This window comes from Oryctolagus cuniculus, chromosome 18, assembly GCF_051225735.1.
Source record: "Oryctolagus cuniculus isolate XC-2025 breed Fujian yellow rabbit chromosome 18, ASM5122573v1, whole genome shotgun sequence".
Classification (NCBI taxonomy): domain Eukaryota; kingdom Metazoa; phylum Chordata; class Mammalia; order Lagomorpha; family Leporidae; genus Oryctolagus; species Oryctolagus cuniculus.
Genome location: NC_142884.1, coordinates 17,606,508 through 17,621,326, shown reverse-complemented (window position 1 = coordinate 17,621,326; position 14,819 = coordinate 17,606,508). Strand labels below are relative to the sequence as shown.

The following is a 14,819-nucleotide window of genomic DNA, read 5'->3' as shown; positions in this document are numbered from 1 at the left end:
TGCCCCCAGCCCCAGCCCGTAGCCAAGAGCTGGGAGGGGGCAGGTGAGTCCGATCAGGCCCCCCAACTCCGAGGCGACCAGCCTGTCCTGTTCACCGCTAAGAATGTGGGGGGGCGCGGCTTTCAGGAGGGCCGCTGCCGCCCGCGGCCTCCGGCTCACGCACCCATCTAGCAGATGGCACCCAGCGCTCTCAGGGAGACCCACGTGCAGGGCAGCAATGCCCAGGTGCCGGCATGGGGGGACGCGCATGGGCCAAGGACACTGGCCCTGTCCCCCAGGAGCGGGTGGGAGGCAGTTTCCGCCCTGGTCGGGCTGAGCCTCCGCCCCTCCCCCAGCGCTCAGCTGTCAGGCTGGCACGGGATTGGCATGGGCGGGCACCAAGGGCTTCCAGGCCACAGCCCCTGCCCCTTGGCCTAAGCCCAGCGGGGGTGTTGGGGGGGAGAGAAAGGGAGGCAGGGAAGGAGGGGAGTCATCTCTCACCCCCTCCCCAAGCTCTAATTGAAACAATAAATCAGCCCCAGAAATATTGCGCCCGGCCGGCCGGGAGAGAAGGAGATGGTTGGTTGCCATGGCAACCCCAGAGCCCACATCCCCGCGGCCGGTGGGGGAGGGAGCCCTGCGCTGGAGGTTTTCCAGAAGGGTCTCCTGTGCCCCCCCCACCTGGCCACCTGCTCACGTTTGTGGTTGTTCTTCCGGTGGAAGGGCAGGGCGTGGCGCTCGGCGTTCTCCTCTCCCTCCTCCTCGGCCAGGTGGGTGTGGGTGTAGTGGTAGCTGAGCCCGGGGCGGTTCTTATACCGCTTGCCACAGACTGCGGAGCGAGCAACGTGGGGGCGGGGGAGGGGGCGGTGAGGCCCCTGGGCCCACGCCGCCTCCACCCTGACCTCCAGGGTCACACCACCCCCCTCTGTCCAAGCCCTGAGACCCCCCCCGCCCCCACCGACCCGGGTGTGGCACAGGAGGGAGAGGGCCGGGGGGCAGAGGTCTCTGGGCCCCGCTGCCTCCCTCTTGCGAGGACTCACTATCACAGACATACGGCTTGTCTCGGTCCTCCAGGGAGGCGGTGTCCTGGCGTTTTCGGAGGCCCCCGATGCCGTATGCCTGGGGACACGGTGACGCGTGAAGGCCGGGAGAGTCAGGGGGCGCGGCCTTCATTGCTGGGACTTAAAGGCACGTGGTAGTTGTGCAAAACCTCCTAGCTGTGGGGCCTTGGGCCTCGCTGGGCTTCGGTCCCCTCACCTGTAGTACAGGTAGGAAGCGAGCCCTAATCTGTCGTGCAAGCTCCGTTTTGCAAATGCCCTCATCTGCAAGTACACGGGCCTCAGTTTCCTCCTCTGTGCAATGGGTCTAAAGCCCCCTGCTCCTCAGGCTGCTCAGGGGGTTGAATGCAGTCGGGCTGGAGGCAGGGTCGGAGCGCCATGCAGGTGGAGCAAGAGGACAGGGAGAGGCTTGGGGGTGCGGGCTGATACCTTTCCTTTGGCCCTGTTCTTCCTCCTGGGAATGTCATCCTCCAGGTCTTCCACCTCCAGGTCATGCGGGAACTCCAGCAGCTGCTGTTTCTGAGCAGTAGGAGAAAGACTGCGGTGGAGAAGGCGGAGAAGGCGGAGAGCCCGCGCCGCCCTGGGGCACAGCCGGGGCTTCCAGACAGAGGCGGCCTGGGCGGGCGTGTGGCACAGTGGGTGCACCAGCACAGAGCCTGGGCCCCTGCCGCCCACGTGGGAGCCTCAGGTGGAGCTCCGGGCTCCTGGCCTGGCCTGGCCCGGCCCCGGCTGGTGCAGGCACTTGGGGAGTGGGCCAGCGGGTGGAAGACCTCTCTCTGTGTCTATTTCTGCCCCCTTCTCCCTCCTCTCTTGCTGGCTTCCGGAGTTTTTAGAGAGAGAGAGGAGGTCGGGAAGGCTGGAGATGAGCCTGGCCCAGGGCCCCCAGGGGGCCCGCAGGGGGCACACAGGGGGCCCATGGGGCGGGCGGAGCCCCACCTGACAGTCCAGGGCGGCCTCCTCCTCCTTCAACTCCATCTTCTTCTCCCCCGTCTCGGCGCACAGCAGAGCCTCGAGGACCGGCCCCTCCGGGAGGCCGCCCTCCTTCTTCAGGGGCGCCTCACAGTCTGGGGACAAGGCCACGGGTCAGGCGGGAGGCTGCCAGTGCTGTCTGCGGGAAGGCAGAGGCGACCCCGCACGCAGCCTGCCTGGGCAAGGGGAAGGCGCGGCCGCACCCCCCCCACCTGCCACACTCCGGAGCGGACCGGGCCGGGCCGGAACCTGGGGTACTCCCCGAAAGCTTCACAGAAAGACTCGGTCGGACCATCACACACCCAGACCTACAGCCAGACGCTCGCGAATACCTAGCTCCCCGCGGGGCAGACCCCAGCCAGGCCTGGGACCCCCTGGGTGAGCGGAGGTACAGAGACACCGTGCTAAGGTACGCAGTGGCACCCATGGGGTAGACACAGGCCGTCTGCGACAGTCACACAGAGCAAGCAACACCTGCAGACCAAATGCACCCTAACACTCCTAAGAGATACAGCCAGCCCCGCGTGTATTCCTGGACACATGGCACCCGCAGGTCCTGAGAGGCGGGCCAGCAGCTACTCCCAGTCCACCTGGGGGAGGTGGACTCAGGCCTGATCGCTGAGCGGGACACACACACACGCACGGACAGACACACACAGGGGGACGCTGCGACACTCGTGGCTCCATACAGACCTTTGGATACCCCTGGACAGGGAAGAGAAACAGCCAGAAACTGGCGTGGCCGGACACCCTTACGAAGAGGGGACGTGCTGACGCTGACGCGTGCAGAAACACGCCCACTCCACGGACACTAGCCACAGGCTCCCAGGTATCCCAGAGCAGGTGCACGCTCCCAGGACAAGAGGGGTGCAGACGCGGGTCGGCCAGACACACAGCAGAAGAACAAAACTTCCCCATCCCCTTGGGAACACCCGGAGCCTTAGCCCGGCCACAAGTGGAGGGCATGGTGCCCACTGCGGAACACAGAGCTACCAGTGGGTCCTCGGGGAACCCGCAGAGGGAGACCCAGCAGGCCAGAGAGAGCCCGTGTGCTCAGACAGCCTCCCAGGTGTGGCTAAGCCCTCCAGCACACTGAGGGGCCGGACGGGGTTGGGGGTGGGGTGCTCAAGGACCCAGAGAGAATGCAGCACCTCTGGACCAGCAGCAGGGCGCCCACACCCTCGCTAGGAGGAAGGAGATCTGCGCTCGGACACCGGCCCCCACCCGCGCGCGAGGACGCGCCGCACGCACCAATCTTGTACTCGCAGGGCCGCAGGCGCGGGTCCTCCAGGATGTTGAGCCTCCGTTTCTTCCTCCAGCAGCGGGCAGGGTACGTGTAGATCTGTCCCGGGGCCAGACCTGGAGAGACAGCCATGGGGGAGGACGGAGAGAGGGAGAGGGAGTGAGCGAGCGCCCCGAATCCAGCGGCCGCCCCGCCCCGCCCCAGCCCGGCCTCCCTCGCGCACCGGGCCCGCGGTGGGTCTTCTCCATCCAGATGTAGCAGTTGTTCTGGGCCACGCCGGTCTGCGAGTCGAGGAAGGGCAGGCGCAGGCTGCGCTCGGCGCACAGGCGCGCGTTGTAGCTGCGGCAGTGCTCGATGGCCTCGCGGTAGAAGTCCTCGCCTAGGCTGCGAGGGCGGCAGCGGGCGGGCGGCTGTCAGCGGGGGCAGCCCTGCCCCGCTCCCCGGCCGCCCCGCTCCCCGGGCCGCCCTGCCCTGCTCCCTGGCCCGCCCTGCCCTGCTCGCTCCCGGGGGAGACGTGGGGCTGCCCCGTCCACTCTCACCTCGCCCCTCCTGGACCCAGGCTGGGGTGGGGGGGCGGGACACGGCGCCAAGGGGCCCCCAGTCTGGGGCTTACGCAGGCCTCCAGCTCAGGAGATGCCCACAATATAAAACGGACAAAAAATACACCAGGACCCATCCATACGTGAACACACAACCAAACGAATCACACACTCACACGGGCTCCACACACAAAGAGACAGATTCAATACTCACAAAGGAGAATCACAAATCTCACACACGTGCACACACAGATATCCCCGGAAAAGCACACATATCCCAAGTGACCTGGTGTGGAAAGAGACAGATCCGTGCACAAGTATGTGTCAGGTATCCAAAGACACACAACACAAACAAGCCACCCACAAAGACTCACAAGGTAGACTAGGCCACATCACACGTGCGCGCGCACACACACACACACACACACAAACTTGTGCACCCAGAGACACACACAGATGCACAAACGTCAAAAGAGAGAGACTGTAAGACAAATGGCTCCCAGGCATTCACCCACAGTATCCAGACACACAAATCACACACACACACACACACATACCAGACACACAATATACAAAGAAATCACACGGATTCACACAGGTACACACATACACACTCACAAATATGCACGATGTAGAATTTGGTATCTAAAATAGCACATAGCCAAAGACACACACACACACACACACACACTCATCAAATCCACCAACATCACACAACAATTTACAGAAAAGTGCATGCATGCCTGTCTACAGCTCCCCAAACACAGGACACTAGATCGTGGGTGCCATCCCGGAGGGGTGCACACACGCTCAGAGACCCAAAGATGTCCAACGCGGAATAAAAGAAATCCAACACATATCCAGACAGAGCCACACACACATACAGAGAACTCTCGCTGTCGCTCGCTCTCTCTCTCTCTCTCTCACACACACACACACTCCACATCCCAGACAAAGGTGGTGTGGACTTCACTGGAGTTTACCAAGGCCCCTCCGTTCCCCAGGCCCTTTCCCCTTCTCCCAAACCCGGGGGTCGCGAGGCAGGGGCGATGACCCCTTTCCTGGAAAGGACCAGAGTCGGCCCTAGCCCTCCGCCCCTTGCAGAGCAGCGCGCCGGACACCATTCTTGCCGGAGACCCACGGTCACGCACACTCGCACCCCCACGCAGCCCCGCACCCGGTGACAACCCCCCAGACACCCCCTCGGCCCCACCCCCAGCCGCCACACACACACGCACACACAGGCACACACGGGCACACATGCCTGCGCAGACCCGCCCGCGCGCCCGCCCGCGCCTCCCGCCGGCCCGCACCACCTCAGGGGGCCGGGGATGACCGTGGCCATCTTGCTCCCCGGGTCCTGCCCCCAGCAGGTCCCCGCCGGGTCGGTCCTCCCAGCGGTCGGGCGGGCGCTGAGGCCGCCCATCCATTCATTCCCGGGGGGCGGGAGCACGCGGGCCACAGCCAATCACGCCGGCGGGGCGTGCCCGCGCGGCCCATGCTGGGAGTTGTAGTCCCGGGCCCGGGCCCGAGCCCGCGGCGACCGGCGATGCGGAGGCGGGGCCCACGGAGCGCGCACAGTGTGGCTCGCACGCGCTCCGTCCTACACACCTCCCCGTCTCACGTGCACAGCCTCACACTGGCACACACAGCCCCGCGCGCACTCCCACGTCAACGCCGAGAATTAGGCACACCTCGGACGCCGGTCCCTAGACCCCGCGGGCTCTGCAGAGCCCGACCCCGCCCCACTCGTGGCCGGCACCCCACCCACCCTGCTTAGTTCTGGCGGGCACCGGTAACCACACCTCTCGCTGGCCGTGCCCTTTGGGCCTTGGGCAAATGGCAAGCTTTCTGGACCTCGGTTTTCGCTTCATCCCATTCGATGCCGGATGGGAGGGTTGTGAGGGTTGATGTGGGTGTTTTAAAGGGGACGTGACTGCGGAGGGAGTTTGGGAGAGCAGTTAAGACACCTCTTGGGTCGCCAGCACCCACACCCACACCCACACCCATACTGGAGCTAGCTGCACTCTCCGTTAGAACTTCCTGCCAACGCACACCCTGGGAAGCAGCAGGTGGATGGCTCAAGTATTTGGGTTCCTGCCATGCACGAGGGAGACCTGGATGGAGGTCTGGGCTTATGGCTTTGGCCTGGCCCAGACCCAGCTGGTTCCGGCACCTATGGTGTGAACCAGCAGATAGAAGGTCTCTCTGTCTATTTCTCTCCCTCTCTCTCTCTCTAATAAATTTTATTTTTTAAATAAAAAAAAATTTTTTGAAGAGGTGCCTGGCAGATAATGAGAACTCGATAAACTCATTTCAGGAAGAGGATCTGACCTGCACTAAGAAGTAAAATGGTGGGGCCGGTGTTGTGGCTCAGCGGCTTAAGCCACCTCTTGTGACTCCAGCATCTCTTATCTGAAAGTCAGTTGCTCCACTTCTGATCCAGCTCCCTGCCGCTAAGGTGCCTGGGAAGGCAATGGAGGGTGGCCTGGGTGCTTGGGCCCCTGCACCCCTGTGGCAGACCAGGGTGGGGCTCCTGGCTCCTGGCTTTGGCCTGGTCCAGACCTAGCTGTTGTAGCCACTTGGGGAGTGAGCCAGTGGGTGGAAGCTCGCTCTCTCTCTCTCTCTGCCCCCCCCCATCTCTCTCTCTGTCACTCTCTTTCAAATAAATAAATCCTTTAAAATTATTTATTAAAAGAAGTAAAAGAGTGATCACTCTTAAGAAGAATCATGCATGGGTGCTGATTCAAGACCCGGCTGCTACACTTCCGATCCAGCTCTCTGCTGTGGCCTGGGAAAGCAGAGAAAATGGCCCAAGTCCTTGGGCCCCTGCACCCATGTGGGAGACCCAGAAGATCTCCTGGCTCCTGATCAGCCCAGCTCTGGCCATTGCAGCCATTTGGGGAGTGACCCAGTGAATGGAAGACCTCTCTCTCTCTCGCTCACTCTCTCTCTCCCTCTGTCTGTAATCCTGCCTTTCAAATAAATAAATAAATCTTTTTAAAAAATGAATGAATGAAGGCCGGCGCCGTGGCTCAATAGGCTAATCCTCCACCTTGTGGCGCCGGCACACCGGGTTCTAGTCCCAGTCGGGGCGCCGGATTCTGTCCCGGTTGCCCCTCTTCCAGGCCAGCTCTCTGCTATGGCCAGGGAGTGCAGTGGAGGATGGCCCAGGTGCTTGGGCCCTGCACCCCATGGGAGACCAGGAAAAGCACCTGGATCCTGGCTCCTGCCATCGGATCAGCGCGGTGCGCCGGCTGCAGTGGCGGCCATTGGAGGGTGAACCAACAGCAAAGGAAGACCTTTCTCTCTCTGTCTCTCTCTCTCACTGTCCACTCTGCCTGTCAAAAAAAAAAAAAAGAATGAATGAGCCGGTGCCACGGCTCACTGGGCTAATCCTCTGCCTGCAGTGCCGGCACCCCGGGTTCTAGTCCCTGTCGGGGCACCGGATTCTGCCCTGGTTGCTCCTCTTCCAGTCCAGCTCTCTGCTGTGGCCCAGGAGTGCAGTGGAGGATGGCCACATGGGAGACCAGGAAGAAGCACCTGTTTTCCTGGCTTTGGATCCACGCAGTGCACTGGCCACAATGTGCCAACCATAGCAGCCACTTGGGGGGTGAACCAACGGAAAAAGGAAGACCTTTCTCTCTGTCTCTCTCTCTAACTCTGCCTGTCCAAAAAAAAAAAAAAATGAATGAATGAATCATGCCTGCACATAGTGTGCTCCACAAATACCACTGAGCACGAAGCAGGCACAGCTCTGTCCTGAGTTAATCCTATTTCGTACCTGTTTTTCAGATGAGGAGTCAGGTGGTCACAGGGAAGTGACCTTACATGCCCTCAGCCCCTGGGGACTGCTGGGCCAGGCCACGAGGGAAGGATTCATGCACCTGGACTTTGATCCCTCACCTCCTGGGTCACACACACACACACACACACACACTCGATTGACCCTAAGGAATGCCAAGAAGGTGAGCTGACACACTGAGGCACATTCTCCCGTTTCTCTCTCTCTCTGTCTCTCTCTCCACACACACACACACACACACACACACACACACACACACACACACACGCAAACGCATCCCCCCTTCAAGAGCACCCTAGTTTGAGGGGCTGAGGGAAATAAACACGCCTGCACACCCCTTGTCCACTAGGGGGCGCTCCAGCGCACAGACGGGGCGGGCTAGTCTTCACCTCCTTTGTCAATTGGTCCCCTCCTCCTTGAGCGAGATCCACTCAAGGCCTCCGAAACTCGTGGTCACCTACACACACACACACTTCTAGTCCCTCCATAAACTCTCCTCCATCTAAGCCAGGTAAGGCCTTGACCCGCCCCTCCACCAGCCGCCGACGGGAGGGGTCGGGTGTCTGACTCACATCTGTTCAGAGGACTAAGTGGGACGCGCTGGCACCCCAAGCTCACTCTGGCCTCCAGGCTCCTTTAGTGGCCACCAGACACCTGACCCACCATGAGCCCTGCCCCCCAGACCCAGGCTCAGCACTCTTGCTCCACACACCTGCAGCCACAGCCTGACCAGCCGCCTGCGGCCCCGACACAGCACACTCAGTTTGACCCAGTGTGGCCTGGGTGTAGAGACCAGGTCACCTCCCAGAGGTCCTGGCCCACCAGCAGGATCTGAGCCCACAGACCCAGGCTGGCCCTTGCCTGACCTCAGTCACCCTCAGACCCCTCCCCCTCCCACGAGCTCCCAGCCCTAAGTGGGTGCTGGCCCCAGGAGAAATCGTTACTGACCAGTACTGATGAACCAGTGCTGACTGGACTAATCATCACTGCATTTAGCCAGGGTCAGGCTCCGCAGCGATGGCTTCGCAGTGATCACCGTGTTTAAGCCTCGCTAGGCCTCACTCCCGGGAGTTAAGAACCGCTGTAATCCCCAGTTCACAGATGGTAACACTGAGGTGCGTGGGGGTGGGGGAGAATTAATGGCTTGAGCTGGGTTCTGAACTCCCCAGGGGAAAGGCACTGGCCTGGCCCCTGTGGCTGACCTTGGCCTCCAGGCACCTGCAAGGAGTGGCACCCTATTCCTAGTATTCCTCCGAGGGCCTGAGCCAGGGCCAGAGACAGGGCCCTGAGGGCCTGTGGATCCCATGACTGCGCAGGAGCCCCATCCCTGCCTGCCAGTTTGGGGGTGTCCCTCTTGGGTCTGTCTGTGTGCATGCCTTGGGGCAGGAGAAGAACAAGCGGTTGCCACCCCCACGCACCACCTCGCACTGACTCTGCTCGGAGCAAAGCCACACAGCAGGTGCGTGCTGCCAAAGTCCCTGCCCCTGCACAAACCCTGCTCGGCCACCTGGCACCCCCAACCCGGAAACCAGGGGCCAACAACTGGAGGGCCAGTGGTCCAGCCACCATACAGAGTCCTCATTAGGAGGGGTGCACTCGCCCACCCCCAGCTCTCCGCGCTCAAGGTCAAGGCAGCGAGCGCTGGGGCTTGGGGGCAGGGTGGGGGAGGTAGCCCCAGCCCCTTTGTGCGGCGCCGCCAGGCGCTCGCCCTCCGCCTCCTCCACCAGGCCCGGGAGGAGGGGGAGGGGAGAGAGGGCGGGAGCGGCCGCACGCCTGCCACTCTGAGCTGCTGTCACCGCCTGGGAAAGGGGGTGGGGGGCGCCAGGACCCAGGAGTCCGGGATCCCGAGGAGGGAACCAGAGAGAGGTGGAGAGGGCGAGGGACAGCAGGCGCCAGGCTCGGACCCGGGCGTCCTTATCCCAAGCCACGGGGCCGAGAGGAAGCCGGAGGGAGGCGGGCGTGGAGAAGGCAGGGGTTCCCCCGAGACGGAGGCGCAGCCCTCCCGAGGGGAGCCGAGACGCTCAGGCTGGAGGTGCACGGGCCGGGAGAGAAGGGAAGCCGCGGCCCCAGGCGATCGTGGCGTCGGGGCTTCTGGGTGCCGGGGACCCGGGGAGCAAAGGGGACTCGACCGGGGGCCCCCGACATCCGAGCCCCCACCCCGAGGCCAGCAGCGCCGGGGTCGCGGAGAAGGCGGAGGAGGTGTAGAGAAAGATGCTCGGGCGAGGGGCGAGGGGGTGGTGGGAACCCCGGAGACTCAGGTCCGGACTTGGGCGTTCGCGCGTCCAGCCCGCTCCGGGGTGGGCCCGCCGCCCCCAGAGACACCGCGCAGCAGATGGAGGCGGGGAGGGAAGCCCCCACCCCCAGCCCGCGCCACATTCCTTCACTGACAGCGACAAAGAAGAGGCGCCCCCGCGACCCAGGAGGGGCTCCCGTGCCCAGCCCCCGGGGGGACGGCAAAGGGTGACAGTCCTCAGAGGCACGGGGGCGCGTGGGGGGACCCCCATTCCACTACCATCCGCGCGCTGGGTCCCCCTCCCCAGCCCCAGGGAGGGCGGAGGAAGGGCTGGGGTGCGGGGACTCCGGACCCGGGTCGGGACAGCGGGGACACTCACGACTTGAGCGGGTTCTGAATGGCGGTAGCCATGGCCCGCTCGGCTGGGCCGCCTCCGGCCCGGGGCGCCGCTGCCGCCGCGCGCGGGCCCAGCCCGGCCTGCGCCGCCCGCTCTGCCGCCCAGCGCGCTACGATTTCATTCATTCTTGGGGCTGCGGCGCGAGCGGAGCGGGGCGGGCCGGGGGCGGGGCTCGGCCAATCCCCGCGCCTCCCGGCGCACGACGGGACGTGGAGTCTAGGGGCGCGCGGCGGCGCCCGAGGGCGCCCCTGCCCGGACTACACGTCCCAGGGGGCGTTAGGAGGACCGCGCGCCCATTGGCTGCCGGGGATACAGGGCGGGGCGGGGCTCCTCCCGGAGCATCCTCTCCCCCTCCCCGGGGGGTGCTCTGTTCCCAGCCCGGGCTCTCCATTCCCGGGTGGTTCTGAGTCTCCCTGGGGTCTGTGGATGTCCCCAGGATCTGCGGCGGATTCTTGTCTGAGTCTACTTATCGGGCGTCTCTTCGGTGTAAGCCAGTCTCTGACAACATGGGGGCTCATCCAATGCCTTTGTTCGTGTATTGACTACATGTGCCAGGCACTGGGAATGCAGCAGCGACCAAAGTCAAGTCGTTACTCTCAGGAAGCTGACGTTCTAGTGGAGAAAGACGATTTTAAAATAATAATAATAAAGGGATCATTTCAGAAAATGCTGAGTGCTATAACGGAATTAAAATAGATTAGTTTGGGGGCTGGCGCTGTGGTGTAGCAGGTAAAGCCACCGCCTGCAGTGCCGGCATCCCATATGGGCGCCGGTTCAAGTCCCGGCTGCTCCACTCCTGTCCAGCTCTCGGCTACGGCCTGGGATAGCAGTAGAAGATGGCCCAAGTCCTTGGGTCCCAGCACCCACGTGGGAGACCCGGAAGAAGCTCCTGGCTCCTGGCTTCGGATCGGCGCAGCTCCAGCCATTGCAGCCATCTGGGGAGTAAACCAGTGGATGGAAGACCTCTCTCTCTCTGCCTCTGCCTCTCTATAACTCTGCTTTTCAAATAAATAAATAAATCTTCTTTAAAAAAAAATAGTTTGGTTTGGAGGAGTGGCTGCACAGAGCAGGTGACTTTTGAGTTGAGCCCTGAAAAGTTGCCAGCCACGCATGACAAGGGGAAGAGCACAGAGGCCCTGAGGTGGGCACAGGTGCTTTGTGCAGAGCTGAGTAGGAAGACGTAGCTGGGGCAGAGTGGGAGGGGGGCAAGGACCCACCTCCTGTAGGACCATGTGGGCAGCTGATTCTCTCCTAAGTGCAATCAATCATCCCTGACTCTCCTCTTCTTTCTCACATGCACACACACACACACACACACAAGCCCTCCAGCAAATCCTGACCTCTCTACAATTCACAGGGCAGATCCAGCCCTCCCCCCATCCCTGTCCAGCATCGTCCCTGCATGGATCATGGTGGCGGCTCCATCGCTGCTCTCCCACTGCCCCCCCGTCTGCTCCCACGGCGGCAGACAGCTGTCTAAAACACAGGCGCTCAGTCTGAAATCTCCCCTGGCTGCTTTCACCTTTGGAGCCACGCAGAGTCCTCACTGTGCCTTCAAAGCCCTCCTCTGTCCCCGACCTGTGCTGGGTTTCTGGCCTCGTCTTCCTCCTTCCATCACTCGGGTGATCTGGCTCCAGCCCCACCAGCCTCCCTGTGCTCCGGCTTCAGCCACAGGGCCTCTGCACTTGCTACTCCTTCTTCCTGGATTGCTCCTCCACCCCCCACCAACGCACACACCTCCTGCGTGACTCCATCCCTCACTTTATTCGGGCCTCTGATTAAGTGTCGCATCCCCAGAGACAGCCCCAGCTGAGATAGCAGCCTCTGGGGCCAGTGCTGTGGTGTAGTGGGTAAAGCCTCCGCCTGCAGTGCTGACATCCCATATGAGCACCCGTTCAAGTCCCGGCTGCTCCATTTCCGATCCAGCTCTCTGCTATGGCCTGGGAAAGCAGTAGAAAATGGCCCAAGTGCTTGGGTCCCTGCACCCGTGTGGAAGACCCAGAAGAAGCTCCTGGCTCCTGGCTTCAGATCTGCACAGCTCCGGCTGTTGCAGCCAGCTTGGGAGTGAACCAGCAGATGAAGACCTCTCTCTCTCTCTCTCTCTCTCTCTGCCTCTCCTTCTCTCTGTGTTTAACTCTGACTTTCAAATAAATAAATAAATCTTAAAAAAAAAAAAAACCAGCAGCCTCTGTGTCTGTCCCCTTAAACACCAGTCACAGTTGGCTATCATACTATATATCCATCGTATTATATGTCTGCTATCATAGCACAGAGCTATTTGGGTTCATTGTTGGTCTCCACCCATTAGGACGTCAGCTCTGTGGGGGAAAGGACTGTTGGTCCAATCACTGCTATCGCCCCAGTGCCTAGAACAACGCGACAAATCCTAGGTGTGCAAAGTCGTTTGTTAAGTCAACAAATGAGTGCTTGTACTCCACACCCCTCCCCACCGTGCATCCGGGAGGCAGGCAGCCAGCAGGGAGAGAGTAGGTGGCCCCGGGCTGTGTCCTGGACAACCTGAGCTGGGGATGATGTACTAGGGAAACCTTGAGCATGGAGAGCCTGGAGAGAAAGTTGCGATGCTGGAGGATTATGGTCCCCAGGTCTCTGTGCACCTGCCAAGGACACAGCAGTGATGCAGATGGCCCCAGACATGGCCTTAAGCTCACTGTCCAGTGGGTGACAGAGCTATCACCAGGGGTCAGAGCTGCGACCGGGAGGCACAGGCAAAGGGGTCAAGGCCAGGATGGGGCAGGTACAGGCAGAGGGGTGGGGGCTGGGCTGGGATGCACAGGGAGAGAGATCAGGGCTGTGGTGGGGAAGGTAGAGGAGGTGGTGGGGTCCCAGAGGAAACCCCCGGCCCAGCCTGGCAATCAAAGAAGCCTTCCTAGAAGAGAGGGCACCTGCACTGCGGGTGAGTCCTTTTGCATCTTGATCCCCTCACCTTTCCAGAAACCAAGAAGAGTCTCTGCTCTGACCTCCTGGGGCCCTGCTGCCTGCTGTTTCTGTCACTCTAGCCTTGGCAACAGCAAACCATTATCCTGGAAGTCTACAGCCTTGGTCACATCTAACCCTGGAACATAAGGGTTTGGCCACCAGAGGGCACTGAAACCCAGTCTTTGTCCCGCAAAGGCTGCTCCTGGCCCCTCAGACCCAGGAAAGATTGCCCCCAGGCTTTGGGGGGGGGGACACTGCCCTGTACCTGCACCCCAGGCCCTGAGCACCTCCGTGCTCCCCTCACCCAGTGCCTGGGGGCCTGGAGTCCTTAGGAAACCTCAGTCCCGCCCCCCTCCCCCGCACCATGGGAGCTAGCTTAGGCCTCCATGCTGACTCCACTCCATCCCTCTCTCCCCCACTGACAAAGGATAAGGCTCTGCACTAGGCTGACCTTGGGCGGTCAGAGATGGCCTCCTGCAGTCCCCTGCCCGGTGTGGGGGAGGGGCAACAGTAAGGATGACGGGCAGCCCACCCCCCCTAGCCTCCCCGCGTGTGAGGACGCTGCTGAGATTCTCCCACGGGTGACATCACAGAATCCCTCAGTCCATCCTTGGGGAGCACAGACAGCCCCTGACAGCTTGGGCTGGGCCAGGCCAAAGCTGAGAGCCGGGAACACCGCACATGCGGGTCTCCCACGTGGGCGGCACCTCTCAGGGTGTGCACCAGCGGGAAGCTGGATGGTAAGCATGGAGCAGGCGGGCGGGCGCCCCAAGCAGGGATCTGGCCGCTGTGCGCATGCCTGCCCCTCCCTGGAGGTCAGCAGCACCATTAGCAAGGGCGGGCCTGGTGACGACCTCCCTGCCTCCACATGCCATCTCCTTATAAGGACACGGGTCGCCTGCTCCCGGGGGCCTCATCCTCGCTAGTCTCAGAGGCAGCAACCCTCTTCCCCTCACAGTCGCATCCTGGAGTTGGGGGGGGGGGAGGACCACCCTCGGTGCACAGCACCTTGCTAACTGAGCTGTCTGGAGGAAGTGTTCCGATGTGTGGCTTTTACCTTTGAAACACACTACAAAACATGCCAGGGGCAGGCCTGTGTCCAGTGGTGGACATGCCAGGTGAGGGGCTGGCGCTGTGGCACAGCAGGTAACGCCACCGCCCGCAGCGCCAGGAGTCCCATATGGGCACCGGTTCGAGCCCCTGCCATGGCAGCCATCTGTGGGGTGAACCAGCAGATGGAGGATCGCTGTCTCTCCCTCTTCCTCTGTAACTCTGACTTTCAAGTGAATAGATAAATCTTGAAAAAGAAATGATGCCCGTTGGGAATGGCTGTTGCAGGCATTTGAGGAGCGAGCCAGCAGACGGAAGATCTCTATCGAGTATCTACCTATCTTTCAAGTAAATTAAAAATGAATATTTAGGGGTTGGCAGTGTGTCATAGCAGGTAAAGCCGCCGCCTGCAGTGCTGGCATCCCATATGGGCGCCGGTTCAAGTCCCGGCTGCTCCACTTCCGATCCAGCTCTCTGCTGTGGCCTAGGAAAGCAGTGGAGGACGGCCCCTGCACCTGCGTGGGAGACTGGGAAAGAAGCTCCTGGCTCCTGGCCCAGCTCCGGCCATTGTGGCCAATTGGGGAGTGAGCCAGTTGATGGAAGACCTCT

At 61.8% G+C, this 14,819-nt stretch overlaps 1 protein-coding gene across 11 annotated transcripts in view; it reads right to left on the bottom strand.

Annotated features, from left to right (window-relative positions):
• Window positions 1–14,819, bottom strand: part of DPF1 (double PHD fingers 1) — a 30,496-nt gene that overhangs the window by 3,142 nt on the left and 12,535 nt on the right. The window contains exons 2-8 of one of the 11 annotated variants that reach the window (XR_016224759.1): window positions 10,206–10,835; window positions 3,473–3,633; window positions 3,258–3,365; window positions 1,974–2,101; window positions 1,467–1,556; window positions 1,034–1,098; window positions 677–808 (exon numbers count right to left, since the gene is read on the bottom strand). Coding sequence is in view for 10 of the 11 variants with exons in the window: in XM_089319231.1 (XP_089175357.1) it covers window positions 677–808; window positions 1,020–1,098; window positions 1,467–1,556; window positions 1,974–2,101; window positions 3,258–3,365; window positions 3,473–3,633; window positions 10,206–10,348 (841 nt within the window). In the remaining variant the exon portion in view is untranslated. Of the gene's footprint in view, window positions 1–676; window positions 809–1,019; window positions 1,099–1,466; window positions 1,557–1,973; window positions 2,102–3,257; window positions 3,366–3,472; window positions 3,634–3,788; window positions 4,701–4,771; window positions 4,939–5,104; window positions 5,486–5,559; window positions 6,387–10,205; window positions 10,836–14,819 lie in introns of those variants that run through there. The other 10 variants (XM_089319231.1, XM_070062258.2, XM_089319236.1 and 7 more) reach the window with 10 other exon arrangements.